Genomic DNA, 26,815 nt, shown 5'->3' with positions numbered 1-26,815 from the left:
GTGGATAGGATAGGCCTCTACTCCTATAGGGTTTAGGGTTTTATGTGTTAGCTAAGGTCCTTAGAACAATGACTTGTATAATTGCTGAAGATGAAAGAACGCTAATCTATACATCAGTCTCATACTGATGACATCTGATTCCAGGACTGGCATCACTGTGTCACGTCCTCGAACCAGTCAAAGATCAACTGGTTTAGAAATGACTGAGCGCCAACGTGGCAATGATTGCCAGCAGCATCGGCATCCGTGAGAACAACAAAGGTGGCCTTATCACCGAGGGCATCTGCCACCTTCTTGGGTTGTTCTGCAAAGAAAATATCATTGGCAGCCTCGCCCACCCAGACGGGACATTTGACATTCTCAATGACGCCGGCCAATGCCATCGGCTTCACCATCTGGAACCAGTCGTACGCCGAGTGTGTCCTGAAACTCCACAGACCCTGTTCAATACCCCAGCGGATCTTCATCGGCAGCGAGTTCTGATCGAGCATGTGGCGAACAACCTGATCCATCTTGTCTCGCTCGCCGTTGTCGAGAAACTCCCTGAGCTGCGGCGGCAGGATGTTCGTAAACGCAGCGTACACATCCCACACACCATCGATCGCCATGACGCCTGCTAATCTGTGCTCCATGGCTCCTGCGCGGACAGCAAGATACCCGCCCATACTCTCTCCGATCAGCGCGATGCGGGAGGCATCTACCTCCTCCCGCTGCACCAGATAGTCCACGATGGGCGTCACCACTTTCTCCCAGTCAGGGATGAATCCTTTGTTCTGCTGTCGGAGCACGGTGGGCTGTCCTGGGCCTTCGTATGTGATGACGTTGAACCCACGCTCAATGGCTCCAAACCCGACATGGTGTATAACTTCCTCCATGCTCCCGTCATAGCCGGTTCCTGCGATAATGGTCGGCTTCGGGGTCGTCGGGTCCCCTGCTCCCGGGCAGAAAATGCCCAGAACGTCAAAGCCATGGTCTGTCTTGATCGTCACCCTCTGACCCGGTTGATCCATGAGTTGCAGCGCCCTGTCAAAGGCGGCGGCCTGTTTATCCCAGACCTCATTGAGGCGGGGATCCGACTGGTTGCCGTGTAGGTAGAATTCAGAGGTGCGGTAGTAGGTGGCCACTCGGAACCAGGCATCGCGGGCTGAGATACGGTGACGAGCAGAGTCGATGGCTTGGGCTTGGGATTCGACCCGCTGGGCAAGATCATAAAACGCAGTGTACCAGCTCTCCAGGTTGCCGATTTCCAGTTTGTCGGCAGCCTCGAGGATTTCGCCTACATCGGCGCCATTGTAGCGTGCCGCAGAGAGAGTGCGGAGCAGCTCAAAGTGATAGGACTCGTCTGGAAGGAGTTGAAACATGATGTGCTGGAATAGTATGCTTGATCCAAGTCCTGCGGCTGGACATCTTATTATATACCTAGGTATACAACAATCAGACCACTATTGACTCTTGGGATGATTACTTCTCCCACGCAGGGGTACTCGTATTTGGGGGCAGGAATGACAGCCTCGGCTCAGCCCTTTGTAAAACAGTAGGCGCATATTGCCAAATTGGCCAATAAAATCTCATTATAGTGACTAATAGCGTGGATGACATCATGCTTGAACCAGATCGGCTCAATTCCACCCCCGAATACTAATCAGATTAACCACTAGTGATGGGGAATTAGACTAGAATGCTAGCCTGACGGTCGGAGACGCCGAGTCTTGTCCTTATTGAGGCTTTAAGATCTCTGTATAGACGTTGGCCCGTCGGGGTCTCCTATGCGGGTGACGGTTACGTGGGGGCGGCTTGCAAAGAATTGACCTAGTATGGTCTAGCAGCGTCTGCTTGAAGGTGTTCTCTAAGAGTAGACCAATGTCAGTAGATAATATGCTATTATAATCACTTTAGAGAATTACATATCTTGATTGTCCACCCACTTTGCTTCAGTCAGAACATTGATTAGTATTTATAATAGTAGGGTGTACTAGGGAGCTAAGCTTAGATCCTATATTAATTATTCTAGATGATGAAAAATGACATTGTTCTAATTATCCTGAGGACTAGATAATATATAATAAGTATTTATTATGGACATTATAAATTCAGGCACTCATTAAGCTATATTAGATATTTTATTTATTTAATAGATAGCATGTTCTACTACTTTCTGTTAAGCACTATTAAATATGATTATAGGTCATTAGGTTATAAAGTAATAGAGGTTATATATAGTGTTTACTCTAGAACCTATCACTAGAGAAAGCAGGTGCTATGCTATAGTGAATTATCGGCACAGGTAAACGCTGGAGTGACACTGCCCGAATAATCCGCAATAATCGCTTTGACAGCTGCATACAGCCCCGGACCCAGCAGAAAGAGACCGCAGGCAAGTACCAACAGATGGATAAGCGTCATGATGCTTCTCCAGACCCCAGTAAAGAGCCGTCCCCGGTAGAGCTGCCAATACGCGGCCGCAAAGAAGATAAAGCCGAAGAAGGAGTCAAACGCAGCACTCAGCAGCGACAGAAAGTCGCCCATGCTGGGAATAACCTCTGCGAAAATGAAGCCGAGCCCCCAGATGAAGACGAGGAGGACAGCCCACACGCTCCACCCGGTGACTGTGTGGCTGTGTGTGTGTCGTGAGGTGCCGAGGATGCGGGAATAGACAAACTTCGCCGTGACGTTGGCATAGATGACCCCGATGATCAATGTCGGCACAATCACAAACGCAAAGGAGGCCTTTTTGTACGTTTCCACGCCGAGACTGCCGAACGCAGGTGCCGTGGAGTACTGTCCCAGATAGCGGAATCCGATCGCAGGCGGGATGATGAAGAGGATGCTGGATAGAGCCGTCAACACCGCCAGAGATTTTGGGAAATCCTGGGGTCGTTCCATCTCGGAAATGAACGTGGGGAACAGGATCTGCGGGACCCAGAGGAAGGTGATGTTCAGCACAGCGTTCATGCAGTCCACCCATGTTGTTCCTGGCAGGGGAAACGCATATGTGTGCACGAGGCCTGCGGTGGGATAGTCGCCGTCATATCCGTAAAGAGGGGCGGATTCAATCCCAGCAAAGACGAGGAAGAGCAGAATCGAGATGCCCATACACGCGGAAGAGAAAATCGACATGGACGAGACCTGGCGGAGGGTACGTGGTGCGGACAACAAAATCCCCAGAATGGTTACAATCACCGAGAAGACGACGCTGCACTGCGAATGATCGGAGAGCGTGTTCAAGATCTTGCAGCCGGTCAGGATGTGGAAGCCGATCAGCATGATGTTGTTGGCCAGGAGCATGAATCCGCTGAATTCATAGGCGACACGAGTCCCTCCGAAGACATAGTATCCAAAGTCGCCTATGATATCAGTACACATCGCCAATAACTAGCATTGTACAGTGGGAACATACAGATATTTGTGATGTGTGGATGCTTCATGATATACTGATGCATGGTGATCGAAGTGATCCAGAACAGAATGCCGGAAATGACCGACGTCAGGATCCCAGGGACCCATCCAAGAACCCTAACAATCAGTACTATCCCTTGCAGCAGTTTGAGATAGATCGACATACGAGAAAGACCAGGACTGCGCCATGATGGCCAGACACACTTGTTCACCAGCCAAGAGCCACGCGGCCTTTTGCCACGACATGGTCCGCAGCTGAATTTCATGCTGGTGGTCTATATATCCTCAGTTGGTATTCTGGTGCTCATGACGACTATCACACGGGAGTAATGGAAAATACCCTCTTCAATCAATGCAGCCAAGGTGTCGCTGCTCCCACTCTCTGTAATCCCGGGTTCTTTCTTGTCTGCCATGGTGGAAACTATCAACCAAGAAGCTTATAAATAGCTATGTAGTCTCATACAAGTACTCAGCTCAATTCTTATATCTGAAACCCTGCGATGGCGTGATAATGGACGAAATGATAAGATCAGCCACCTCAGCCGCCATGGTGTGATAGTGGACTCCCGGGCCAATAGCACTGTAAGCTTATGCCGCTCCTAGCCCTACCTAACCTGACTGGGCAACTCTTGCAAGGTACCTTGATATGATTGGAACCTTGGGAGTGTGAACCATGGAACGGCATTCATATGGAGGTCTCCGAAGGTCTGGGGCCAGGAACACTAAACCTAAAATATTATAGATCTCAGATTATAGATCTGGCAGTTGGCGATAAAATAAATATAGTGTGAATATTTTGCTATTGAGGCATTGAAAGAGGGTATATGATATATGTCACCCCTATCTACTCAATCCTGTAAACTACCTTTTCCCCCCTGATTTTCTCCTCCTTGAGCATAGCCAGTCCATCCAAGATCCCATCCAGGCCTCCATTTTCTACTCTCTTGGGGTGAGGAATCAACTTCCCCTCTGCCACGATTCGCTCAATAAAGGTCGTCCACCGCTTGGCGAATTCAAAGTCTTCCTCCGATGCAGGGTAGTGGTGGCCGTACTTGTCGAATTTCTCGCCAAACATGGTATACATGCTTGTGGAGGAGAAGGAGGCAAACCCTTCTCGCGGAGGATCATCCGGGTGCACCGTGCCAAAATGTACAATTGACGAATCCGAACTCAGCGCGGCATCGCATAACTCGGGCGAGTACGCGACGTCCCACGCATAGCGCAACGTATTCTGTGTGAACTCGCGGATCTTCTTTCCACAGTCTTCGTCATTGTAATCAAAGATATGGTCTGCGCCGCGCGACCTCACCAGCTCTTCATTCTGGGGAGAACAGGTTGTGAGCACTGTGTAGCCTGCCATTTTGGCCAACTGGATTCCCAGAGTCCCTGTCGCAGTACTCCCACCCGAAATGAAGACGTATTCGCCTTTTCCTAGCCCGTCTTCAGGCCAGGCAAGCCCAATCGATTTATTGTGACCCGGTTGGAACAGGCCCTGTCCGACCGTGATCGCCCCGAGAGGAATGGTACACAAGTCCTCTAGACCGATCGACAAGGAGAACGGAACCCTCATGCTCACGTCCCCTTTGACAAGAGCGTATTCGGCAAAAACACCATCGGTGGCTTCGCTCTGGTTCGACCCATGTGCGCATCCGTACACTTTCTCGCCGACGGAAAACGACTTTGCTACGCCAGGCCCGAGAGACACAACAGTTCCTGCATAGTCGCATCCGACAATACTGAAAGGGTCTGCGCCTTTTGCATGGTTGATATGTTTCCAGTCTGTCGGGTTCAGCGCTATAGTTGAGATTTTGATGAGCATGTACTCTGGACGAAGAGGGGGGAGCGGAATCTCGCGGATTGCTGCATCGCCGGGGGTATTGAATGTAAGGGCTTTCATGATGGAGCTCTAGAACGAAGCCTTGTTTGATACTATGGCAAATTATGAGGATGAGAGTAGTGTTCTAGTATACTTAAGTATGTTCCTGTACAAAATACGTCCGGCGGACTCCGGTCTATCTATAGATAAATATCTAACTAGATTAGGTCAAGGATACCGGTTTCTGATGTTACATCAAGCATAATCATAAATCTTATTGGTTTAAAGTGAGACATAACCAAAAGACATGCATGATTTTTGAAATATTCAAATCTCCTCTGGTAGTATAATACTAGACTGGCCATAAGTAAACATCAGAGCCGCACTAACCATCCATAAGTATTGCCACAGGAATATATGACCATATAAGGCCCTAATTAATGTCTGGACATTTTTAGTGGCTCAGCGGTCTAGTGGCCCTCTATATTAATGTCATAGTCTGAGGTTGTATAATATCATATGTTAAAAATACTCTATAGCTGTACACTATGTTTCGCTGCTCATATTCAGATATAGGAACATCCTTGATAACAATGCCAAACTTAGGAAGAGAATAGCAATAGTATTGTATTTATTCATTGGACTCACATAGTTTGTCATAGAAGGTAGGAGATGCTGATAGAAAGATATGTTTATTTCCCAGAACTCTTGCCGGCAAAGGTCCAATCCTCAGGAAATTGGCCGTACTGGATATCGCCACGGCCCTGGAAGATGTCATCGTAATGGGCGATTCGAGACTCCGGATCCTTGGCCTGCTCGTAATAGCCCTGCGCCAGTCTCTGGAACGCCGAATCGCTCCACATCTTCGCCATCCACGCAAGCACATCCGCACTGGCCGTTTCCATGGGAAAGCCGTAGCTCCGGAATCGCTGCAAATCAGTATGAAGTATATCAATATGGTAAGATCAAGTCATACCCAAAGAACCGGCCAGAAGAATGCATCGGCAATGCTGAAACTTCCAAAGAGAAACCCTTCGTCGGCCTCGCCCAGGGCCTCCAGGCGCTCTTTGGTACCTTTCCGGGCGGCGTCCCAGAGATTCAGAATCTCTTCGATCTCGCTTCGCGCGGCATCGCTGATGGGGATGTCACCCGTGTACCGACCGAGGAAGTTGGTGCAGAAGGTGTTTCGAATGGTTGTGAAGCCTGAATGCATCCGGGCTGCGGCAGTGCGCGCAAGAGCTCTGAGCTGGCGATCTCGAGGCCAGAGAGGCAGCGAGGGGTTTGATTCGGCGAGGAATTCGCAAATGGCAAGTGAGTCGCAGATGGGAGTATCATTCAGGGAGCGGCAGAGCACGAGGGGCACGAATCCGCTCGGGGAAACCCTTTTCGCCTATATACTGAGTCTATCCGGATATCCAAAGTCGGGGGTTCTGGTGGTTTACCTCTGCAAGTTGCACGAATTGGCGTGTGTGTGGGATCTGGAAGTACTCCAGAACAGCCTCGACTCGGCTCCCCCAGCCTGTCATGTGTTAACAGAGGGTTGTGAGCACATAGCAGACACATACTGGAATAGCGGGTATAAGCGCTGATGAAGTGGATGTCAGGCTGTTGAGTAGCCATGGTGATGTACAGAGTATATGTGTTGTGCAAATTTCATGCTGGTGGTCTAACTATTTATCAAGGCGTAGTGACTCATAATTTGACTCACCAAGTATACAATGAAAAAATAATTTTACATTATTTAGCATAATATATCATTAGGACTAATTGATAAGGTGATATTAGTTGATTTATTTAATTTAATCTTTAAGCTTCAGCTTCTATTATACTATATTTTATTATATAACAGCCATTACATCAGTGTCTAGAGAACGAATTCAAGAATTTTTATAGAGGAAAAACACCAGATAGGCTCTAGAGAACTATAAAACACATACCTATGATACTTAATAACTGACTCATGCTGCTGGTGTAGTCATTCCGCTTGGGTCAGGAATTCTCCAACAGTTCTAAAGACCTTCTCTGCAATCTCTGGTCGCTCTAGATGGCACATATGTCCGGCGTTGGGAAATGTAATCCATAGTACACGGGGTATGTGCTCAACGAATGGAACTGTGGTGATATCATGCGAGGTGTCAAACTCGCCGTTATACACAAGCGCCGGCACGGCGATTTGATGGAGGGTTTAGGGTTAGGGTTTTCCCGGAAGGAGCCCGTGCAATTCAATGGGGATTTCCTGCTCTGAAGAAGAATCAGCAACATTGCGAATAGCCTAGACTCAAGTATGGAAAGTGAATCCACTGACATTGTGTCCCGAACTGTACTGTCCTCACCCATATGGTGGAAGGCCGGGAGAAGCTCCTTGGGGGGGAATGGATCTGCCCGGCAAAAGTAATTGCACCAAAACACGTCCATGGCAGCTTTGAAGCGGGCGCTATCGAAATTGTTCCTCTTCTCCTCCTCATCGATTGTCAATTGCACGTCTGATGGTAACTGTCCGCGGATGACTTGTAATCCCTCTAAAAAGGTTCGAGAACTGGGGATGCCGCTGGCAAGGACTAGTCGTTGCAATCCCTGGGGCTGGGCGGTGGCAAAGGCAGCGGCGATTCGACCACCCCAGCTATGGCCCAGAATGTAGTAGCCTGGCCCTTTCCGAAGCTGCAAAGAATTGATGAGATTGCTCATTGAGGTTAGGGATATTAAACAGCATATTTCCTTCTTTCTGCTCAGTGTAGGCCATGGTGCTCTAAAAGTGATAGAACAGCCATTGGATATTGATTATAAGACAAGTATAAATCAGTGGGAGGAGAATTGCAGCTTATAGTTATTTTTATATTAGATAGTATCAATTTTCAATAAGCAACCTTTTTTTATTTTTCTAATTTCTTACAATTTCTCTGAAAAGTAACCTTGACATGGGCATTAGCCACTAATTAACACTCTCTTCCTTTTTAAACTGGAGTAAGACAAACATTTAATAAGACCCCGCAGGCGGCCTAAACCTGCCGGGCTGCTTACTTGCGTCTTTTGGCCTGCCCCTCCTATAGAGGCACTCTTTCTCATCTACATCTGCAACAAGTACGTCTGGAACTCAATCTCCAACCTTGCTATCACTAGTTATAGTCCAAATAACAACTATAGAAGGAACAGAGTAAGAGTATTTAATGTTTTGAGGGACATGGATGCTAAAGATCAGTGTAATACTCAGGGGGTGTATGGCGGGTTCCTTGCCTTGGTCAACTCTATTTCCCTGAAAGACCAAGTACTGTAGCCTTGGCGGTTGCTCCGAGGATCTGCTAGGGACTAGACAGGACTGCTATGACTATCTAGTTTAGAATCACCATCAATTGATTGCTGTGGATATATTCATGTCACTACTATTAAGGAAGACCTTTACTTTATATATAGTTAAAATCCTTGAAGATTCTTATATATAGTGTAGTAAGTGTATAGATGTAATGAACTATATTGAAGTTCTAAAAGATAAATCATTTTTACTGCTTTAAATAATCTAAGTTTATATAGATATAGTATCTATATATCTATTAAACAGATATATAATCAGTGGAAACTGCAAGATAGGGCCCTTATAATTAAACGGCGCAGGAGGCTGCTCTAGTCAAACTGACCCTTATCACCCTTCTATTATTCTCTACATTTAATTGAACCCCCCGGGCGTATAATCCTTAACGGGGTTACTACCTCTATACCAGCCCCCGGGGCAGCCCGAGATACAGTATACAAGGAGCCTGGGCACCTGATGAATGCCTGAATATGGAGGCAGCGAGCGGTAGGGATCAGATCCGCTAATACAGCTAATGCAGTCGCTACTGCAGCTATCAGAGTGGCCGGCCGAAACAGGCCACCATCAAAGTCGGAATCACAGCCTGTTGCGTGGTTGAATGCTTGGCAAATGACTATCAATAGCCTAATAAAAGAATATAGAGGTTCTCTAATGGAACTAGAAAGGGTTATGAGGAATTTGTTTATACTATTATCCATTTCTATTCTCTCCCTTCAAGAAGGATCATCGCCGTGGATTTCAATGCAGCGTATTGCGTTGAAAAGAGGAGTGGGGGAGAAAGTAAAGGTGTTGGACTGCTCAGTGTTGTGGATGTTGCAACCAAGCCGTTAGACTGCATTAGCCAGCAGGTGGAAGAACAATTACAGAGTATTCCAGCAGTAATAGACAAAAGTACTAATGCCCGCTATTATAAAGAGCAACCCCTGCCTGGAGCCCAACTTTCCTGCTTTCTTTCGCATGTCAAAGGCTTCAGTATTGTTGTCATGGCGGAATCTGATATGCCTGCCGTTTCGAGCGTTGCTCCCAATTCTGCCCGTCCGCATATTGAAGTGGACACATTCGAGGATGTAAGTTTCTATAGTGAATAACCCTTTGCGGTTGTGTGCTTATTTTGCCAGGAAAACGATTCAACATATGAGGAAGGCCTGTACGTGTTCTAGTGCAATATACTGGCTAGTGCTGACTCCCTATAAATTAGTTCCACTTACACAACGTCGCTCTCCTCGAGCGTGTTGGCTCATGAGTACAAACACGGCCGTCGCTACCATAGCTACCACAGTGGCTGTATGTTTCCCAGCCGAATAGAATAAGCAAACTGTGTATGGCGTGGTGTGCTCATCAGGAAACAAGCCTACCTATTCCCAAATGATGAACAGGAGCAGGAACGTCTTGATATGGTTCATCATATATGCTTCCGGGCTCTTGGCGATCGTCTCTTTCTCGCACCGATTAAGCCCAACGGCAAGCGGGTTCTTGATATTGGAACAGGCACCGGGATCTGGGCCATGCAGATGGGCGATGAGTACCCTGAAGCCGAGCAGGTGATTGTGCCCAAGCAATCTCTCTATCCCGAGGCAGGTGCTGATATCTCATCAGATTATCGGCAATGATTTGAGCCCAATCCAGCCAACCTGGTATCCAGAAAATCACAGAGCTCTATCCACCCAAGGCTAATATGGCTAGGATTCCACCCAATGTCAAGTTCATCGTCGACAATGTGGAGCAGAACTGGGTCGAGCCGCAGCCCTATGATTTCATCCACTGTCGGTATATGTGTGGTTCGATCAGCGACTGGCCGAAACTACTTCGCCAGTGCTATGAGTCTGTCTCTGCCCCCGGTTTTGCGTCTCTCCTACTAAATACCGAGTAGACACCTGAAGCCTGGCGGCTGGATTGAGATCCAGAATGGCGACTTCAACTTCTACTCGGAAGACAACACCTTCAAGCCAGATAACTATCTCCATATTATGGCGTCAAATCTCATCGAGGCCTGCAGGAGGATTGGAAAGCCACTAGACGTCGCACCGCAGATAAAGGGCTTGGTGGAAGCGCAGGGGTTCATCCAGGCCGATGAAAAGATCTTCCCGATCCCCCTCAGCGGCTGGGCCAAGGATAAAAGGATGGCAAGAAAGGACTTCACTCTCCTATTGTATTAGGTGCTAACTAGTCTGGTATAGAAGGAAATGGGCCTCTTCACTGCCGTGAATCACATCGAAGGCGTGGAAGCCCTCACAGTCGCCCCCTTCTCCGAGGTGCTGGGCTGGAGTCCGGAGGAGATCGAGGTGCTCATTGCTGGTGTCCGGAGGGACTCAGAGAGGAGAGACGTTCACGGTCTCTGGAACATGTAAGGCTTCCATCAGACCTGAAAGTCTTTCACTGATCATCATCAGCCATGTCGTCACTGCGCAGAAGCCACAGTAGGTAGATTATAACTAAATATATTTATTAACCTATGACTTTATGATTTGGGCTATTAGCTGATCACTACTTAAAACTTTAGATAAGGGTCAAGTGAGGTGTATGTAAACACATCTTCTATTTGATTACTAGTGAGGTATTGTCCAGGGTTTATATATTTCTTAAAGACCATTCTATGTAGGAAAAAAAAGATGACGTGCACCTAGAGTATTAGTAATTAACATCTCTATCTACAACAGGAGGCGATAGAATAACCATACTTTAATCATATATAATAACGCTATCAGGTTTATAGTAACTCTAACCCCTTAATACTCTCTATATACTATGTAGATGCTACTCGGATTGATGGAGCTGCATGTCTAATGCTCTTTAATAGTGAGGGAGTAAATCATGCTCAGTATAATTTATTCTTACTATTAAGAAACATCTTTATAGTATATAGTATATCAAAGATAACTATATTATATTACCTATTAAGTTCTTAACCCTTCCAGCAACATATTCTGCCTCAACCTTTGAACCATTGACTAGGAAGTTGCTCTCAGAACCTGGTCCACTACTAGGTTACTATTCAAATAGGATACTCGACTTTTCATTATTACTCGATTAGGCTCAGTCTAGATTGAGTCCCCCTCACCAGATTAGAGAATGCATGTGAACTCATCTTACCAGATATCTTTCACGACCATCAACTAATAAACAGGCGTAGAGAATAATGTGCTCGACGAGAAGTTACCCTCGACCATGCACACATCCACAAAGGGACCCTCTATCTGGCTCTTCCACCCCGAGCTCTCCTTGGGACCACGAGTATAATAATCAGCACTCACGGGCACCTTGCCCTCGACCACATCCAGGTTGAAGATGGTCCGGTTGAAGACAGTGAGGACGGTCTCTGGGGCATACGCCGAGACCTGGTGTCCCGACTCAAAGACCCTGGTAAATGATAACAGACCGTACTGCTTTGCGACTCCGCCCTTTGCTCCAGCGCTAAGGCCCTGGAGTTCCTGGTACCCTGCGTCGATGAAGCCCTGCTGGCCCTTCCACGCGACCGTCTTGGCCAGGGTTTCCGCCCCGGTACCAGGGCACGTGTAGTCGCGGTCGCCGTAGATGAAGGCCGTCTTGACGTTATTGCGAAGCAGGTATTCGAGGTTCGGCAGGTTGGACTGTCGGAACGCGTCGCCCGTATCGTCAAAGGCATCAGTGACGTCTAGCGAGTACCATGTCCAGTTCAGCGGGACGCCGAGGGCAGCCTGGACATGCGGTTTGTTGAGATACTCGCCAACCGTGAGATAGTAGGTGCAGGTGGCGGGCGTCTCGATGGCAATATCATAAGTCGACACCTGTCGTGGTTAGTATGGATGAAAATGTTACTCGATCAACGAAGAATCGAGCTTACATTGTGGATGGTATACAGCGGGGTGATGATAGTCGCGCAGTAGGCTGTTGCGTCGGCGCAGATCTCGTTGACGGTGGCATTGTTACCTGTATAGTCCGGGTCTCCAACTTGGCCAGCGTGGCGACACTGATCGGTCCGATCGAGACAGCCACCCGGTTTGGTGATGTTGTTCTCGATCTCGTTGTAGAAGGTCTCGTTGTAGAACTTGATCCCGTACGTGTTGTGGTTGGCGTACTCAGGGTACCCTGCGATCTGGTAGTAAAAGTCCACACAGCCGTTGGTGATGCCGATAGAATCCACCCGGAGGTCTTTGTCCTTGAGATAATGGGTCGCCGGGAGCTGCTGAAGCGCTTTGCTCACCGTCACAGCAGTTTCGGGCACATAGAACCCGCCGTAGGAGTTTCCCCAGAAACTGATATCCCGGGAAGAAGTTGAATAGCCCGGGAACGACGACAACCAATGCTCCAAGAACACCCATATGCCTCGGGCACTGGCTACCGTGGTGTTTGCAGTTGCGGATAGCGAGGGATCAGGGAAGATCCCCTGGCCCGGCGGCGGGGGGAACACGGTGCCATTGTCGGGCGTAACTAATAGGGAGGTCGAGTTGTAGGTTCCGTTGGTCAGGCTGCTGTACGAGAAGCCCACCTGCAGGGGCTGGTCGAGGTAGAGGATGTTGACATGGTTGTTCAGGGACCAGGGGTTGATGGTCGTGTTGGTTCCCTCCCGGTTGACCACGCAAGGGCCATTCTCGCTGTTCAAAGCCACGTAGGACCCGGCCTCGCCCGGTCCTCCGGCAAGATAGAGGGCCAGGGGGGCAGTTTGGGGGTTGTTGCGGGCTTCAAAATACATGAAATAGACACTCATGTTGTACCCCCCCAAGTCGCTCACGAGGCTGCCTGGAATATGCACATAGCCGCTGTAGGAGGTTGTCCCGGGAGTCGTCTCGCAAATGTCTGTCTATCGATTGTCAGAAGCATAAGAGGTATATATGTGTGTGTTTTATATGGTTCTCACTTCTTTGTAGGATATCTGTACTTCGGGGTTGACCTTGGACGTAACGACGGTGAGCTGCGCAGAAGAAAAGGAGGCGAGCACAGCAGTGCCCAGTAGGAAGCCTGAAATCCTCATGGTCACTGAGTAGATTGCACAAGAACATACACCAATCTACAAAGATCTGGTTGACTTATATCACTTGGATTGGAAAGAGAGGGCTATGATAGGAGGGCCATCAATCTAGGGTTGGCCTATCTGGGCTGGCAGGCTTACCCAAAACGCCTACTGATAGCGTGTCCTTGGCTAGAGATCATATTAGAGCCTCTAGTGCGATCCCTCGGACGCCTCACCTGCTATACTTTGTCCTTCAGGAGTTGCATATCACTGATACTAAGCAAAGCTGTGCAAATTACCCAGAATGGCTACTGATAGCTAACTCTTGAATAGATTTTATATTATTAGAGGCGCAGCCCAGTTAGGCCTAGCGCCACATATCTTTTATTTATTGCCTACTAGATAGCTTCATTGAGTAACTATTCACTATCTATCTCTTGCACATTCCTGGCATCTTAGATATCATATGATAGCTTTTTGTGCATCAACTTCTCTACTTCTCCTGCCTTACGGCTGACCACAGACAATCAAGATAAGCGTATGTATCGACTAGAGACTATTGGCCTGAATTCGGAATCTCGGACCTGTCACGATGCCTTGCGCAACCAGTGTAAAACCTTCAACTTTACGTCTAGCGCAATGGAGTGGCTTAGAGTGTTGCCTAGCCTTGCACATGACAGTTCTATGCAAAGGATCAGACGTCGGCGGAAAGAGGAAAAAGAAGGCGACGGCATGGCGACGGAGCTTTATCGGGTGTTGCTTAGTCCACGGATATCAGTGAGCTGACTATGGTGTAAGTAATATGAGGAATCTAGAAATGATCAGTATATGTATGTATATATTGATATTTAAGCTGGGTTTACGAGAATCCAGAATTAAATTTGAGATTATTCCCACACTGTCTATATAATTAAGTCTTTTAGATAGGAATATCTCTATTTATTTTACACCTAGCACATTATAATTGCACTGTTTTCCTGTTTGCATTTGAAGTAGGAATCTAAACAGGAATTAATCGCGTCAAAGTAAGCATCAAATTGAGGGTTGAACTCATCAAGGATTGGTAATGGGGAGCAGGGGATGGTTCCATTTCATGGGGTATCACGCGGCAGAGTTTTGTGGGGGCTATGAAGTGGACCAAGGTGGGTTTATTTTATCCTTCTAGTAACAGTCTTATAACAAGTAGCAAATAGTTATTTTATAATCTGAAATAAGCTTTACTAGTTTATAGGATTGAATGGTAGTTTTAATAACAGCAATGCTGACCACACGCCACTGCCTCATCCTGATGCCCATCATGACGAATCACAAAGTGTACAAAAACTCTGGATTCTCTCCATCGGTGAGATCAAGCCATCTAGCAAGTTAGTTATGGGACCAATTTCGGTGCTCAGACTAGGAAACTTACTCGGAGTTTTCGGGCTTGACGTAGGAAGGATCGGCTCGAATCGCCGCCTTCTTTGCATTCATCCTGCGGAACCAGTACCAGATGAAGAGGATATCCAAGATACAAATCACGTAGCAAACAAACATGGTGACAATGGCGGGATAATAATGTGGAGCATCTTCAGGACGGAAGGTCTGAGGCCCTGGAGGTTTATTAGCAGGGAGAGGAATTGAATTTAGGGATCAGGGTAGGGTTTAGGGTTTATTTTTTCTCTTTTTTCTAAAAGAAAAAACATACCAACAATGTTTCCGACACAGTAGGAGATGAGGTACATGGCTGCAACGGTGGTCTTCTTGGTATAGCCAGCGATGTTGGATGAGATGAGACTCAGCATGATGACAAAGCCTGAGGGTGCCGCGAGCGTCAAGTAGAAGCCAACGAGCTTGCCGGCCCTGGCGCCATCCGAGAGGGCGACCAGGAGGATACTTCCAATGGTGCCGAGGCCAACGCCTCCCAGCGAGATGAGGAGGCGGTTCTTGCATCGGTCGCCCAGCCAGCCGGTGAGAAGCAGGGAGACGACTTCAACGGCGCCGGAAGGGCTGCTCAGCAGCAGCGACTGCTTGGCGGTATAGCCAAAAGAGACGATCAGAAGACTGAAGAAGTTGGAAATGCCGCCGTTGGGGATGTTGCCCGCCAGACTCAGGACGACGATGGCCCAGGCAAAGGGGTCCTTGAGAGCCTCGAGGAACTGGTACATTTTGAAGTGCTTGTTGCCGATGCCTTGCTGGTTTTCACGCACCCGGGCGACGGCCAGGATGCGGTCTTCGTCGCTCAACCACCAGGCTTTGAGGGGGCTGTCGGGGACAATGATCAGGAAGAAGATTCCCAGCGCGACGGTCAAGAGACCGGTGAGGATGTATAGGACCTTCCAGGCGGCGATGGTGAAATGGCCGCGATCCCCGGCGTCCGCCAGGCCATAGGCAATAAAGCCGCCGGCAATGGCGGCCGCGCCATTGAAACTGAACCAGATGCACGTCCGGGCCCCCTGCTCGGACTTTTTGTACCACTGGGAAGTGATCAAGGTCCAGCCGGGGGTGACGGCAGCTTCGAAAATGCCGAGGAACACCCTCAGGACAGCAGCGCCGGCGAAGTTGTGGGTCACGGAGAAGAGGGTGAGGATGACTCCCCAGATGATGACACACATGGCCGAATATTTGGCAATGGGCAACGCCTGGAGCAATCGAACCGTCGGCCACTCGAAGCCCTGGAAGAGTTAGCAGGCAGTCTTAGGGTTTAGGGTTAGGGTTTAGGGTTTAGGGTTAACTAGTAGCAGTGGCACTCACCAGATAGCCAAAGTAAAAGATGGAGCCGAGCCATGAATAGTTGGTTCCCTCAAGATGGAGGTCCTCGGTGATGCCCATGACACTGGAATAGGACAGGGTGGTCTTGTCCAGGTAATTCATGCCATAGATCAGACACATGACAGGCAGTATGTATCGGTCAATCTTGCGAAGGAGACGTTTGTCGGTCGCAGCATCGACGACAACCTCCTGATGGCCCTGGAACACCGCAAAGGCCTCGTCGACATCGTCGGTGTCGCCCTTGACCAGCTCCACACTGCCCTGTTCGTGGATAGACCCGGCCTTTTCGCCCGTCTTTCTGTCCTCGGGGACAGCAGCAATATCCGCCATGTCAAACGTCTCTCTTGCGGTGAACTGGATATGCTGGATGCAAACCCAACAAGCGACATCCTCAGCTTAAGTACCGACCTGTCAACTCTGACGGACGCGTGGCGGACCACTGATATTCGAGACATTCACTGTACCTATCGGCACTCTGTGTAGGTCTAGCGCTGCTCTTGTATAGATAGCAAGAATTGTCCCAATTAGTCCCAGGCGCCACGGGGCGGGGTCCGGGGAAAAAGTGGGGGCTTTCACTATACCCAAAAAGGAAGGGGCATTGCTATCAATGATGAGCTTATCGATTGTGAGCAGATGCCCTGATTGATACACCCCTTGATTGCTTTTACTAGTATTGGTGTCTTGAAAGATATGAGTATAGAGCAGAATAGTGGAGCAGCCCACTAAATACTTCTATTATACTATATTATTAGTAGATCTTTGTTTTAGGGCCCCTTTTTGCGTGCTGACTAGGTCTTTTAGCTATCTTTAATGTGGAAGGCTGACTCTAAGACTCAGAACTTACATCTACCCACCACTCATTTCCTAAGGACTTTCTCACCACAACAATGGCGACGTGCACTCTGGTTGCGACTGTAGAGCCTGCGTCAGAGCGAACCTATACCACGGCGGTGGAAGGGACCATCACTGGTACTGTCGATGCCCTGGACAAGGAGCTGCGCGAGATCAGTCTCCAGGCAAGTGGGCGCCCTCTGGTTGATGAGTTTCTACTGATAGATAGTCCAAGGGATAGATCCACGACAATCCCGAGCTGTGTTTTGCCGAATACAAAGCCCACGACAACGTCGTCGCCCTGATCCGGTCTCGCGGGCTCCCCGTCACCCCCCATGCTTACGGGCTCGAGACTGCCTTCTCCGCCGAGTACGGACGCGAGGGGCAGGTGGTCACCTTCTGCTGCGAATACGACGCCCTGCCTCAGATCGGACACGGGTGCGGCCACAATCTGATCGCCACGGCGGCCATTGCGGCGTTCCTGGCCACGGTGAGCGCCCTGCAGCAGTCGGGCAGGGCCGGGCGAGTGCGTCTCCTGGGCACGCCCGCGGAAGAGGGTGGCGGAGGCAAGATCAAGCTCATCGAGGCGGGCGCCTTTGGCGACGTCGATGCGGCGATGATGAGCCATCCGTTCCCCGTGGCGCCGGCCACCAGGGGCACGCACGGGGTGGCCTACGGGAACTGTCTGGCGGTGCAGGCCTTCCGGGCGACGTTCGAGGGCAAGGCCGCGCATGCGGCCTTCTCGCCCTGGCTGGGAGCAAATGCCCTGGACGCGGTGACGCTGGCGTACAGTGCCGTGGGGATGCTGCGCCAGCAGACGCGGCCCACGGATGTCATCGGGCTGATCATCGAGAACGGCGGCGCGAGCAGTAACATCATCTCGGAGCGCACCGTCATGAGTTGCAACGTGCGGGCAAAGACTCTCAGGGAGAGCATGGAGCTTCTCGACCGGGTACACAAGTGTCTAAACGGCGCGGCGATGGCGACGGGCTGTACCCTGACGATCGAGACGATGTGAGTAGAAACGATGGCAAAGATCGGAAGCTGCCAGACACTTATGAACCACTTCATTGCAGACATGATCCATACGCCGATCTCCGATCCAACAAGACGTTGTGCTCGCTCTTCACCGAGACCATGGGAGCGTTCCACAAGACGTTCAAGTGCGATCTGGATTCCATGCACGACGGCCCGTATGGAACTGATATGGGTAAGAACTTTGAGGGCAGCCTGTTCATCTTAGGGTTGTCAAACATCATCTTCAATATACTGACGATTTAGGAAACGTCTCCTACGCCTGCCCCTCGCTCCATGCCACATTCCATGTGGAAACCCCCCCGGGGGTGGCCCTACACTCTGCCGGATTCGCGGCGGCCGCCAGGACACTGGAGAACCATAAAATCACCATGGAAGTGGCCAAGGGCATGGCTCTGACGGGGTGGAAGATTCTGTCGGATGAGGCCGTGGCTACGCGAATGAAGGAGGACTTTGAACGGGACATTTTATTACGATAACTGAAGATAGACAGTAGATGTAACTGATATATTAAACCCGATATATACTTGATAGCAAGTGAATGATATTACTGTCTATATGTCTGTCTCAGATGGGAACACACTCGCCTGGAAACTGCTGGCTCAAAGCCATCCAATTCCAGACGGCGCCTTCGTCTCTGGCCCGCCAGACCCTGTCTGTGACAAACTTCAAAGTCTGGAGCGAGGTGGAGGTCCTCCGGACGCTGTATATGCTGTGGAACACATTCATGGCCTCGGTGCGATCCTCTTCCTCCCGCAGCTCACAGCTGGCAATCAGCGCCGGCCAGGTGCAGAGCCGGAGGTCTTCCGGCGGCCTCTTCAAGTACCTCATCACCTCTCTGGCCATCTCCAGCGCCGTCTGGTCGCTTTCCACCGAGCTCCCGGCGCCATGGAGCAGGCGGAAGAGCATGAGCAGCGCGGCGGCCCGGTATGCATGGGCGTGCGCCAGGAGTCGCGCCGACCATGCCGCAGAGACGCATTGCCAGGCCTGGATGCGCGAGCGCAGCCCGTCGGCCCTGCGCGTGAATAACGAGGTCTCGGCCGGGCCGATGGGGGTTGCGTGCCGTTGAATGTCTTCTGCAAGGCCACACAGCTCTTCCAGAAGCGGCATCAGCGTCGTGGTGGACCCCATGAATCGGTCGGGGCTGTGGTTGTTCTCGTCAAGCCAGATGTCCGTCCGGATGGAGTTCCGGCGAAGGTGGCTCAACGAGATGATCATGTCATGGCGGGCGAGGGCGCGAATGAAATACTTGGCCAGCGAGCTCAGGACAAGACCGGATTCGATATACCGGTTGATGATGGAGGCCGCATAGGCAATGAGAATGGAGGATGTCCGCTCGTGAGGCTGACATCGCCTGTCGATCCCCTGTGTGTGCTTTAGCTTCGTGGAATTTGGATTCAAGGCTGTTTTGATCTCTAAAGCCACTTCAAACCTCCCTTACCTCCATCGCGCCCAGGGCTAACGCCATAAGCAGCATCTGCTCCAGCTCACGGCTCGGGTCTTTGACCTTCAGAGTCGCCAGGGTTCGTGCCCGTCGGGCGAGAGTCAGCGGGAGGAGAGCACCATCTCGGCTGTTGTCTTCGAGATAGACAGACCCAATCGAGCAGAGGGCCTCCGCCACCGCCTGGGGACTGTCTTGGAAGACCATCCATGTCGAGGCGTTCATCTCATCCACAAACTCCAGGCTGATCACTTGCTCGAAAGGGTGCCGGTTGAAGTACAGACTGAGGGTTTCCGCGTCGTCGGCCGAAATCGCACCGGGCGGGATGGTAGGGACTGATGGGGGTATGAAAGGAAAAGACGGCATTGTCTCGTACGGGAGAGTCGAATCCATCGCCATGGAGCCGCCAGGCAAGGCGGATGGGTCGACACTTTCTTCACGTTCATCCACTGTATTGTTGCTACTACTGGCAGCCTCCGATGCCGGAGTCTGGGCGTCGAGTTGCGCATCCGACATCTCGGCCGAGCGCCGGCTTCTGCCATCGGCAGGGTGATAGAATATGAACTTTGGCTTCTTTTCCGTCACATCGGGAAGAGCGCTGTATCCTCGACACTGACGGTGCCGACGAGCACAAGTGCCGCAGGACGGGCGGGCCTCGTCGCATCGCACTTTGGCTGCTTTGCAATCGACACATCCACCTTTAGACCGGCGACGAAGATCCACCTGCATGAAATCCACATGTGCTGGGTTGATCGGACTCGCCATCAAGGCCGCGGGGGTATCTGCAGAATAATCGGATCGATGCAATTCCAGATTACGAGGTTGCCCAGAACCGGCTGTAAGGGAGAAATTGAAGGATCAAGCTATCCCAGGAATGGAAAGGTGGAAAGTCGACCTATCGGTGTGAATGCGGCAATCTGATTGGTTGAGCCAGGAGTTCTCCTAAATTATGTCTACTCTGTAAGACAAAGAGATATATAATAATAGAATGTGATTATAAATGCCCTGATTATAGTACTAAAAGCTAATAACGCTGCTTGGTCTTTTTTAGCCTCTATAGTAGATATCTAGTATAAAAATAATGGACAGAATAAACATAGTGAAAAATATAATATTATACTTGGTAGGCCTTGGCAACTTCACAGGAGTTGTCTATAGGAGTCTCCATGGGACTAGATAAAGGAGATGGAGTGGCTTTGTAAGAGAGCAATAAAGACAGACTTATAGAGTTAATAAGATAATAAAGTGGCAGCCAAGTCAGATCTTATAAGGGCCAGTGGAATAGGAATTGGTCTAACCTAGAAAAGGTTCAGATCCCTATTGATAACCTGTACTCTGTAACAACCTAGTAATAGCCTGGATGACACCATTTGTACAAGAATCCGATGGAATTGGAACCCCCGAAATCACATAAGAAGACCTGGCGGGATGTAGGCCCATACTCTACTTACACTATTACTAGGCAGGAGAAAGTGAGACCTATTTTAATTAGAAATCCAAATCTAGTATAATCACATGCCATTTTGCTTTACAGGATCCATCATATCTATTATTACATTTCTATGCCTAGCAGCCACAAACCTACAATTAGTTATCTGTCCTTATCTTACGTTAGTGTTGACCATCAACAGCTCAATCCCCCAAGAAGCCCTTTGATTTCTGAAACGACCAGCAGAATAAGCAATTTGTCCTTCATTCGCCTCCTACCCGCTTATAAGTATTAGTATATAGTTCAGACATCCCTTTGAATAGCCTCACTAGCAACATCTCCACCCTGGCGACCCGAGTGCTTACAATCAAATACGCTATACCATCACAATCTGCATTCTACTTCGACCACAATCACGTCAATCAGAAGCCCAAGTCACCGCTCGAAACGGTCCATTGCATGACGCTCATATCTCTGCTTCAATTCAGGTAAGGAGCGCAACTGGGTGGTGAAAAGGGTTGTTAATAGCCAGGGACATCTCAACTTATCCTCCCTTTAGGGCCTTTAATTCGCCCTTTCCCTGTCGCAGGTTGCCTCGGGCTTTGATCTTTCTAATATCTCCTACAGAACATGCCTCCCTTTATACTCTCCCAATGTAATGTCGCCGACGGCGCCGCCCTGGCCGCCAACAGCATCCCCGCATTCTGGGCTGATCCGCACTGGGTCCTGGCCTGGCGCCATCGGACCCTTGAGTATCACATTTCGCAGATAGCCCTGCGCTTCCCGCGCAACATGCTGAATAACCGGGAGTCCTTGCGACATCAGAAAGCAGTGGATCCAGAGACAGGCCGCATACTCGGTTATGCGCGATGGTGCCTGCCACCGTCTTATGGGATAAGCCCAGATGATGGCACGCCGACATGGCCCGAGGCCCAGGTCCCGGCTGTCGAGCCCGAAAAGGAGGCCGAGATCCGGCGGACTGCCGAGACTGTTGTCTGGGATCCCAACAACAATGCCGATGAGTTGTTGGATCGCGTAAACGCGCTGGAGAAGGAAGTGACGCCAAAGACACCATATATAAGTAAGTTGCGCGCCGACAGGCGACTCTAGAGGAAAGCGGCTCCTGGTCTGACACGTCAATTGACAGGTCTAGAATACCTTGCTGTGCATCCAGACAACCAGCGTAAAGGAGTCGGGAGAGCATTGGTGAAGAGCGGGATGGACCAGGCAGACAAGATGGGGTTAAACATCTTCGTTCATGCTTTGAGAGAGGGAGCTGAACTGTATAAACGAATGGGTTTTCGCCTCATAGCAGAGCTCGTCCAGGACGACTCTGCGTACGGTGGCAGTGGGGTGTATGGTACATATTTCTTCATCTATGAGTCTGGATCGAGGGTTTAGGGTTTTGCATATCCCCGGTCGAATACTTAACATCTTCCACTGTCTTTCTGCCAGCTTGAGCACAGTGAAGTTATATTAATATATTTTCACTTATTTGTCATGCTTCTAAGTGATGGAGTGTCTATAAATCCTCAGCATTTAAAATAATATAATTTTATAGAATATTATATGTTTACAGTAATATAAGTTCTTAAAACAACCTTTAGTAGTACTTATACTTTTGGCCTCTTTATTAAGTAAATACATTAATTATTTAGTGGATCTATTGGTTTTTATATCACTGGAAGCAAAACATCTTTATGATGTATCCTTTCTACCTCATGTGCTCCTCCTAAAGGAAGGCGCTCATCCAGTGGAGTTCTTCATTATCCCTAAATTCATGTGTCTTGTTGTTATCCACAAGGCTCATCAGGTACTTGCCCCTACCAAGGTTCTCATTTTTGCCCCTCTTTTCCCTTTTTAGGTGCGCCATGAGGTCTTCTAATGTAGTATATCCATATGATCCTTGATGGGCCCACCCCTACTACTATGTAGAGGACCTTCAACCTAGGCTGTAGTAGTCATTCCATAGACTACCCAGTGAGGTCGGAGGGCTTCCGAGCCACATGCAGCCATATTAGAATGTTCTACGGTGTACTACGTATAGGGGAAAGTGGGGCTGGCAATCAGATGTTGCTCGCCCTCTGCGTAATCGGCAAATATACTCTGAGAGCAGCGATTTAAGTGTATTGAATTCTAGCTGGCTCATCAAACAGTTGACACTTTACCACAGGCTATGGATAATGATATAAGTCAGGGGAACCCCTCTAGCCTTATGTTATCTGATTATAGTTACTTGATTTAGTTAGTTCTCTAGTTATTAGTTTTTCCTTTTATCAATGCAAAGATAAAGAAGTTTTATTAAAGATTGAATAATAGAAAGTCTAAATAGATGACTCGCAAACTAATTAGATAATATTTCAAACCCTTGAAGGCCTAGTCCGCGCCACAAAGGGTAGCATTATGTGTACAGCCCTAAAGGCGTACAGCTGCAGCTGCAGTTTAAGGTTAGCATCAGGGATTTAGATGGGCCAAGACACTAGACTTAGTGTTTATGTTAAAGGGATCATTAAGGAATAGCCTCACTAATAGCATGGAGAATAGACTCAGTAATTAATTAAGAGATCAATTCAGGAATTGATCGACTAGTTGATCCAGAAATCATGCAATGAATCGCCCTGACAATGGACTGATTATGTAGCTATGGCGGCTGTACCTGAAGCCAATGGCTGCACACATATAGGCCACGGTCTGTACACGTAATACTACCCGCGACAGATAGACTACTTACTACTTACTACCCTAGGCCGCTAGAACCCTGCTAAGATATCATAACACATTTGCTTCGATTTGGACATACGACTCAATAACCATGTTATATATCTACCTGGAATCTCAACATCTGATCTGGGCCTCTTTGTTACATATACTTGACTATTATAAAACTATTCTAGGCAATATCATGGGGAGGCTTAATAGACACTTTCAGGGGGCTTGGTAGTTAAGCTTTCGAGGGTCTTGGGCGGCTTTGTGGCGTCGCAAAATATAAGAATTAATATGACTATTTGTTGACAGTATATTAACTCTCACCGCTAGGCCTCCAAGGTTTAGCATGTCATCTATTTTGCAATTCTTGAATTTGAGAACTACATGCTGAATAGAGCTTGGACTAGCCTCTCTCGCTTTGATACAGTCTCCCCTACAAGTTTCTATCCCAGTGGAACTATATAGGTTAGTTTTACTAGGGCCCTCATCCTAATACCATAGCAAAAAAGCCTATATGGCCTCAATAGGGATGCATCAATTCCCTAAGGCGCTGATACTACCTGAGGTGGCCATAAGTATACCACCAAGACTAAGCTCTCTTTGAATGCAAGCTTTCTCGGAATCCGTCCGTCTATACTAACTTGACCAAGATAACGCTTGTGGGTGCGCCCGAACTCGAACACGAACCCTAAAAGCCTAATCTAGCCACTTTGATGCTTTAGTTCGACTATCCTACAACCAAATTAGTCCAGATCTGCAGCCTATCACTCGTCTAGTGTGGATGATGTTGATGACGTCTACTCTACTATGATAATGGCCCCTGATGTCTATAATGCCTGGAAGAGATATAAATAACGGATCATCTCCCTGGCTTCAGCAGAGAAGTTATCATAGCACTATCCACCCTCACTTCACCCAAGAATCGATTCAAAGACTCAATTTCTCACTTTCACAATGGTCCGCCTGATCGCAATTGGATTCTTCTTCCTCGCAGGTCTCTTGACCGCAAATGCTTGCACTTATTGCCAGTGCGAGTTTTCCGATGGTTCCCACTGCTGTGTCTACTCTGTATGCTTACCTCAACCTAGAGGAAATACGCATCCTTGCTGATTTTTCAATAGGACTCCTCCGTGGGTAACCTTGATTGCACTACAGTTTGCTCAAGCGCTCATCGAGCTGATGGGACTACCAACTCGGATGGCACTGCTGGTACTGCATGCAATGCTGGAGGGAGCTACAAGTGTGCAAGTGTCTTTGAGGCTCAGGACCGCACCGCATGCTATACAGAGTAAAGCATCATCTTTTACTGTGGCTCCCCAAACTACTGGGGTAATGGGATATATGGTTGCTGGAGAAATGGGCATGGTTTCGAGGGTACCAATATCTACATTATTACTCAAGTTCAATGGATTTGATGGTTGTTAAGACGTTTGGTTATAAAGCATCCAGGTGTTAAACAATTTAAGAATATAGATAGTGACTTGACACTTTAAGCAATATTAGTAAGGTTTATCCAGCCTTAATATAATTTAGTGGCTCATTAATTATTCAACCCTGAAGACATGTTAATATGTAAGAGATTATTTTTAAACTCAACCCATTATAAGAACTCAGAAAGGGTATTAAATCGATGAGCATCTAGATAGGCGTGCGGTGATCATGATACTTAACTAATAAGGACCGTAAGGTCGCCGAGAAGGATTTTAAGCTGTAGTCTATAATATAATAGCAGGCAGAACTAAAAAGCTAGTGTTAAAAGACTTAATAACCTATATTTATATTCCTTACTCATTAACTTAAAATTTAGATTATAAACCCTCTATTAATCTGGACAGGAGAAGTACAGTACTATGTCAAAAGCTACCATTAATTGCCCCCCACCACCAAAATATATAATCAATCCAACCCATTCAAATTGACACCACATCACCCCATTCTAATGATATTTATTAATCTTTTCATATTGTATAGAGAAGTGCTAAAGCAACTGAAATGTATAGAAAAAATAGGCCTAATACTTAGTATACCACCCATTAAAATCTAACACCTAGTAAACCCTAAACCTTATCTTCACCAGTCTGCCATCTTTCCTAGTGACGGCTATAGTCAATGTACGGCTTTCCTTTACATCATTTACTTAATTATTCATTAGCTCTTTGTACTGGTATTCCAATTATTCACATAATTATTAGGGCTGAACCCTATTATGTAGTATTATATTATGGACTATATTTGTCCCTAAAACTTATCTAGTTAGGTACTTTAATATAATTTCATTATCAGCTTCATATAGGGATAATCCCTGCATTATTTAGCTAAGCTCACTTCTACATTATTTAGAGGGAGATAATGAGCATATAGGTGGTGGCGACTATGCACGGACCTCGGTCAACTATGGCAGAAAAAAAAGATTCTGCCATTGTTGACCGAGGTCCGTGCACTGTGGAATTCTCAAAAATACAATGCCAAGGTATTTATATTTCTTGTTATTAAAATTTCTATGTTAAATATATAAAAATTAGTAAGGAAAACTAGTAAGAACTATAAGTATTTTATAAATATTTTATAATTATATAAAGATTTATAAATTATATTTAAATATTTTTATTATTAAAAAATACTTCTTAATTATTTGATACTTATCTAGCATTTTTAAATAATTTCTAAAGAAATTCCTTAAAACTTTAAGTAATAACTAATTTATTCTAAATATTTACTAAATGATTATAAAATATTTATAAAATACTTATAGTTCTTACTAGTTTTTCTTACTAGTTTTTATATATTTAACATAGGAATTTTAATAATTAAAGACTATGGTATTTCAATTACTTACTAAGCAGTGCACGGATGGCGGGTAATAGTGGCAGAATCCCTTTTTTCTGCCATAGTGGACCGCCGTCCGTGCATAGTCGAGATCCTCTAGGTCCTGGGAGATACGTAGTGGCCCAGGCTGTTTAGTAACCATGGTTTACAATAGTTTTTAAAGGTTATGTAATAGTTATGGTTAGTTACTAAACTAGAATTAGGTAATAAAATAGTTACTCATTATTTTTAATATTATAACTATTATTTATAGAAGTAAATAATAAATATAATATTCTATTATTATTTAACTATAAGTATATAGCTATTTTAAATAAAAACTTATAATTAACCTATAATTATCTATTATAAAGAAA

General features: G+C 47.5%; 12 protein-coding genes across 12 annotated transcripts; 4 read left to right on the top strand and 8 right to left on the bottom strand.

The window, feature by feature from the left end:
* Positions 1–55: 55 nt before the first annotated feature.
* Positions 56–1,374, bottom strand: ASPZODRAFT_133827 (hypothetical protein). Its single transcript, XM_022723369.1, has one exon. The coding sequence runs from the start codon at positions 1,359–1,361 to the stop codon at positions 153–155; it is 1,209 nt and encodes a 402-aa protein (XP_022579704.1). The 5' UTR covers positions 1,362–1,374; the 3' UTR covers positions 56–152.
* A 788-nt stretch (positions 1,375–2,162) lies between these two features.
* Positions 2,163–3,833, bottom strand: ASPZODRAFT_99043 (hypothetical protein). The gene is made up of 4 exons (XM_022730599.1): positions 3,737–3,833; positions 3,563–3,671; positions 3,398–3,513; positions 2,163–3,344 (listed from the first exon to the last, which is right to left on the bottom strand). Exons 1-4 carry the CDS (start codon positions 3,807–3,809, stop codon positions 2,263–2,265), a joined length of 1,380 nt encoding a protein of 459 aa, XP_022579703.1. The 5' UTR covers positions 3,810–3,833; the 3' UTR covers positions 2,163–2,262.
* Positions 3,834–4,155: 322 nt separating this feature from the next.
* Positions 4,156–5,329, bottom strand: ASPZODRAFT_133825 (hypothetical protein). The gene has a single exon (XM_022723368.1). It carries the CDS (start codon positions 5,291–5,293, stop codon positions 4,241–4,243), a length of 1,053 nt encoding a protein of 350 aa, XP_022579702.1. The 5' UTR covers positions 5,294–5,329; the 3' UTR covers positions 4,156–4,240.
* Positions 5,330–5,711: 382 nt separating this feature from the next.
* ASPZODRAFT_99037 (hypothetical protein) lies at positions 5,712–6,835 on the bottom strand (the record flags this gene model as incomplete). The annotated part of the gene is made up of 4 exons (XM_022730598.1): positions 5,712–6,141; positions 6,189–6,602; positions 6,655–6,731; positions 6,778–6,835. 4 exons carry the CDS (start codon positions 6,830–6,832, stop codon positions 5,905–5,907), a joined length of 783 nt encoding a protein of 260 aa, XP_022579701.1. The 3' UTR covers positions 5,712–5,904.
* A 312-nt stretch (positions 6,836–7,147) lies between these two features.
* Positions 7,148–7,897, bottom strand: ASPZODRAFT_26563 (hypothetical protein; the record flags this gene model as incomplete). The annotated part of the gene is made up of 2 exons (XM_022728056.1): positions 7,148–7,453; positions 7,518–7,897. The coding sequence occupies 2 exons, from the start codon at positions 7,895–7,897 to the stop codon at positions 7,435–7,437; spliced, it is 399 nt and encodes a 132-aa protein (XP_022579700.1). The 3' UTR covers positions 7,148–7,434.
* Positions 7,898–9,473: 1,576 nt separating this feature from the next.
* Positions 9,474–10,937, top strand: ASPZODRAFT_152908 (hypothetical protein; the record flags this gene model as incomplete). Its single annotated transcript, XM_022725905.1, has 8 exons — positions 9,474–9,583; positions 9,715–9,800; positions 9,867–10,057; positions 10,113–10,150; positions 10,200–10,337; positions 10,387–10,639; positions 10,694–10,860; positions 10,907–10,937. The coding sequence occupies 8 exons, from the start codon at positions 9,474–9,476 to the stop codon at positions 10,935–10,937; spliced, it is 1,014 nt and encodes a 337-aa protein (XP_022579699.1).
* Positions 10,938–11,629: 692 nt separating this feature from the next.
* On the bottom strand, positions 11,630–13,464 carry ASPZODRAFT_17403 (hypothetical protein; the record flags this gene model as incomplete). The annotated part of the gene is made up of 3 exons (XM_022727019.1): positions 11,630–12,280; positions 12,337–13,293; positions 13,351–13,464. 3 exons carry the CDS (start codon positions 13,462–13,464, stop codon positions 11,630–11,632), a joined length of 1,722 nt encoding a protein of 573 aa, XP_022579698.1.
* A 1,284-nt stretch (positions 13,465–14,748) lies between these two features.
* ASPZODRAFT_69492 (hypothetical protein) lies at positions 14,749–16,521 on the bottom strand (the record flags this gene model as incomplete). Its single annotated transcript, XM_022729583.1, has 4 exons — positions 14,749–14,800; positions 14,852–15,032; positions 15,128–16,094; positions 16,174–16,521. 4 exons carry the CDS (start codon positions 16,519–16,521, stop codon positions 14,749–14,751), a joined length of 1,548 nt encoding a protein of 515 aa, XP_022579697.1.
* Positions 16,522–17,078: 557 nt separating this feature from the next.
* ASPZODRAFT_152905 (hypothetical protein) lies at positions 17,079–18,536 on the top strand (the record flags this gene model as incomplete). The annotated part of the gene is made up of 4 exons (XM_022725904.1): positions 17,079–17,207; positions 17,264–18,036; positions 18,099–18,232; positions 18,304–18,536. 4 exons carry the CDS (start codon positions 17,079–17,081, stop codon positions 18,534–18,536), a joined length of 1,269 nt encoding a protein of 422 aa, XP_022579696.1.
* Positions 18,537–18,552: 16 nt separating this feature from the next.
* On the bottom strand, positions 18,553–20,301 carry ASPZODRAFT_133822 (hypothetical protein). The gene is made up of 2 exons (XM_022723367.1): positions 19,499–20,301; positions 18,553–19,422 (listed from the first exon to the last, which is right to left on the bottom strand). Exons 1-2 carry the CDS (start codon positions 20,012–20,014, stop codon positions 18,625–18,627), a joined length of 1,314 nt encoding a protein of 437 aa, XP_022579695.1. The 5' UTR covers positions 20,015–20,301; the 3' UTR covers positions 18,553–18,624.
* A 927-nt stretch (positions 20,302–21,228) lies between these two features.
* ASPZODRAFT_133821 (hypothetical protein) lies at positions 21,229–22,386 on the top strand. The gene is made up of 3 exons (XM_022723366.1): positions 21,229–21,415; positions 21,555–22,008; positions 22,075–22,386. The coding sequence occupies exons 2-3, from the start codon at positions 21,558–21,560 to the stop codon at positions 22,326–22,328; spliced, it is 705 nt and encodes a 234-aa protein (XP_022579694.1). The 5' UTR covers positions 21,229–21,415; positions 21,555–21,557; the 3' UTR covers positions 22,329–22,386.
* A 2,201-nt stretch (positions 22,387–24,587) lies between these two features.
* On the top strand, positions 24,588–24,925 carry ASPZODRAFT_69457 (hypothetical protein; the record flags this gene model as incomplete). Its single annotated transcript, XM_022729579.1, has 2 exons — positions 24,588–24,701; positions 24,755–24,925. 2 exons carry the CDS (start codon positions 24,588–24,590, stop codon positions 24,923–24,925), a joined length of 285 nt encoding a protein of 94 aa, XP_022579693.1.
* Positions 24,926–26,815: the final 1,890 nt, after the last annotated feature.

This window comes from Penicilliopsis zonata (assembly GCF_001890105.1).
Source record: "Penicilliopsis zonata CBS 506.65 unplaced genomic scaffold ASPZOscaffold_11, whole genome shotgun sequence".
NCBI classification, from domain to species: domain Eukaryota; kingdom Fungi; phylum Ascomycota; class Eurotiomycetes; order Eurotiales; family Aspergillaceae; genus Penicilliopsis; species Penicilliopsis zonata.
This window is presented reverse-complemented; position numbering and strand designations above follow the sequence as displayed.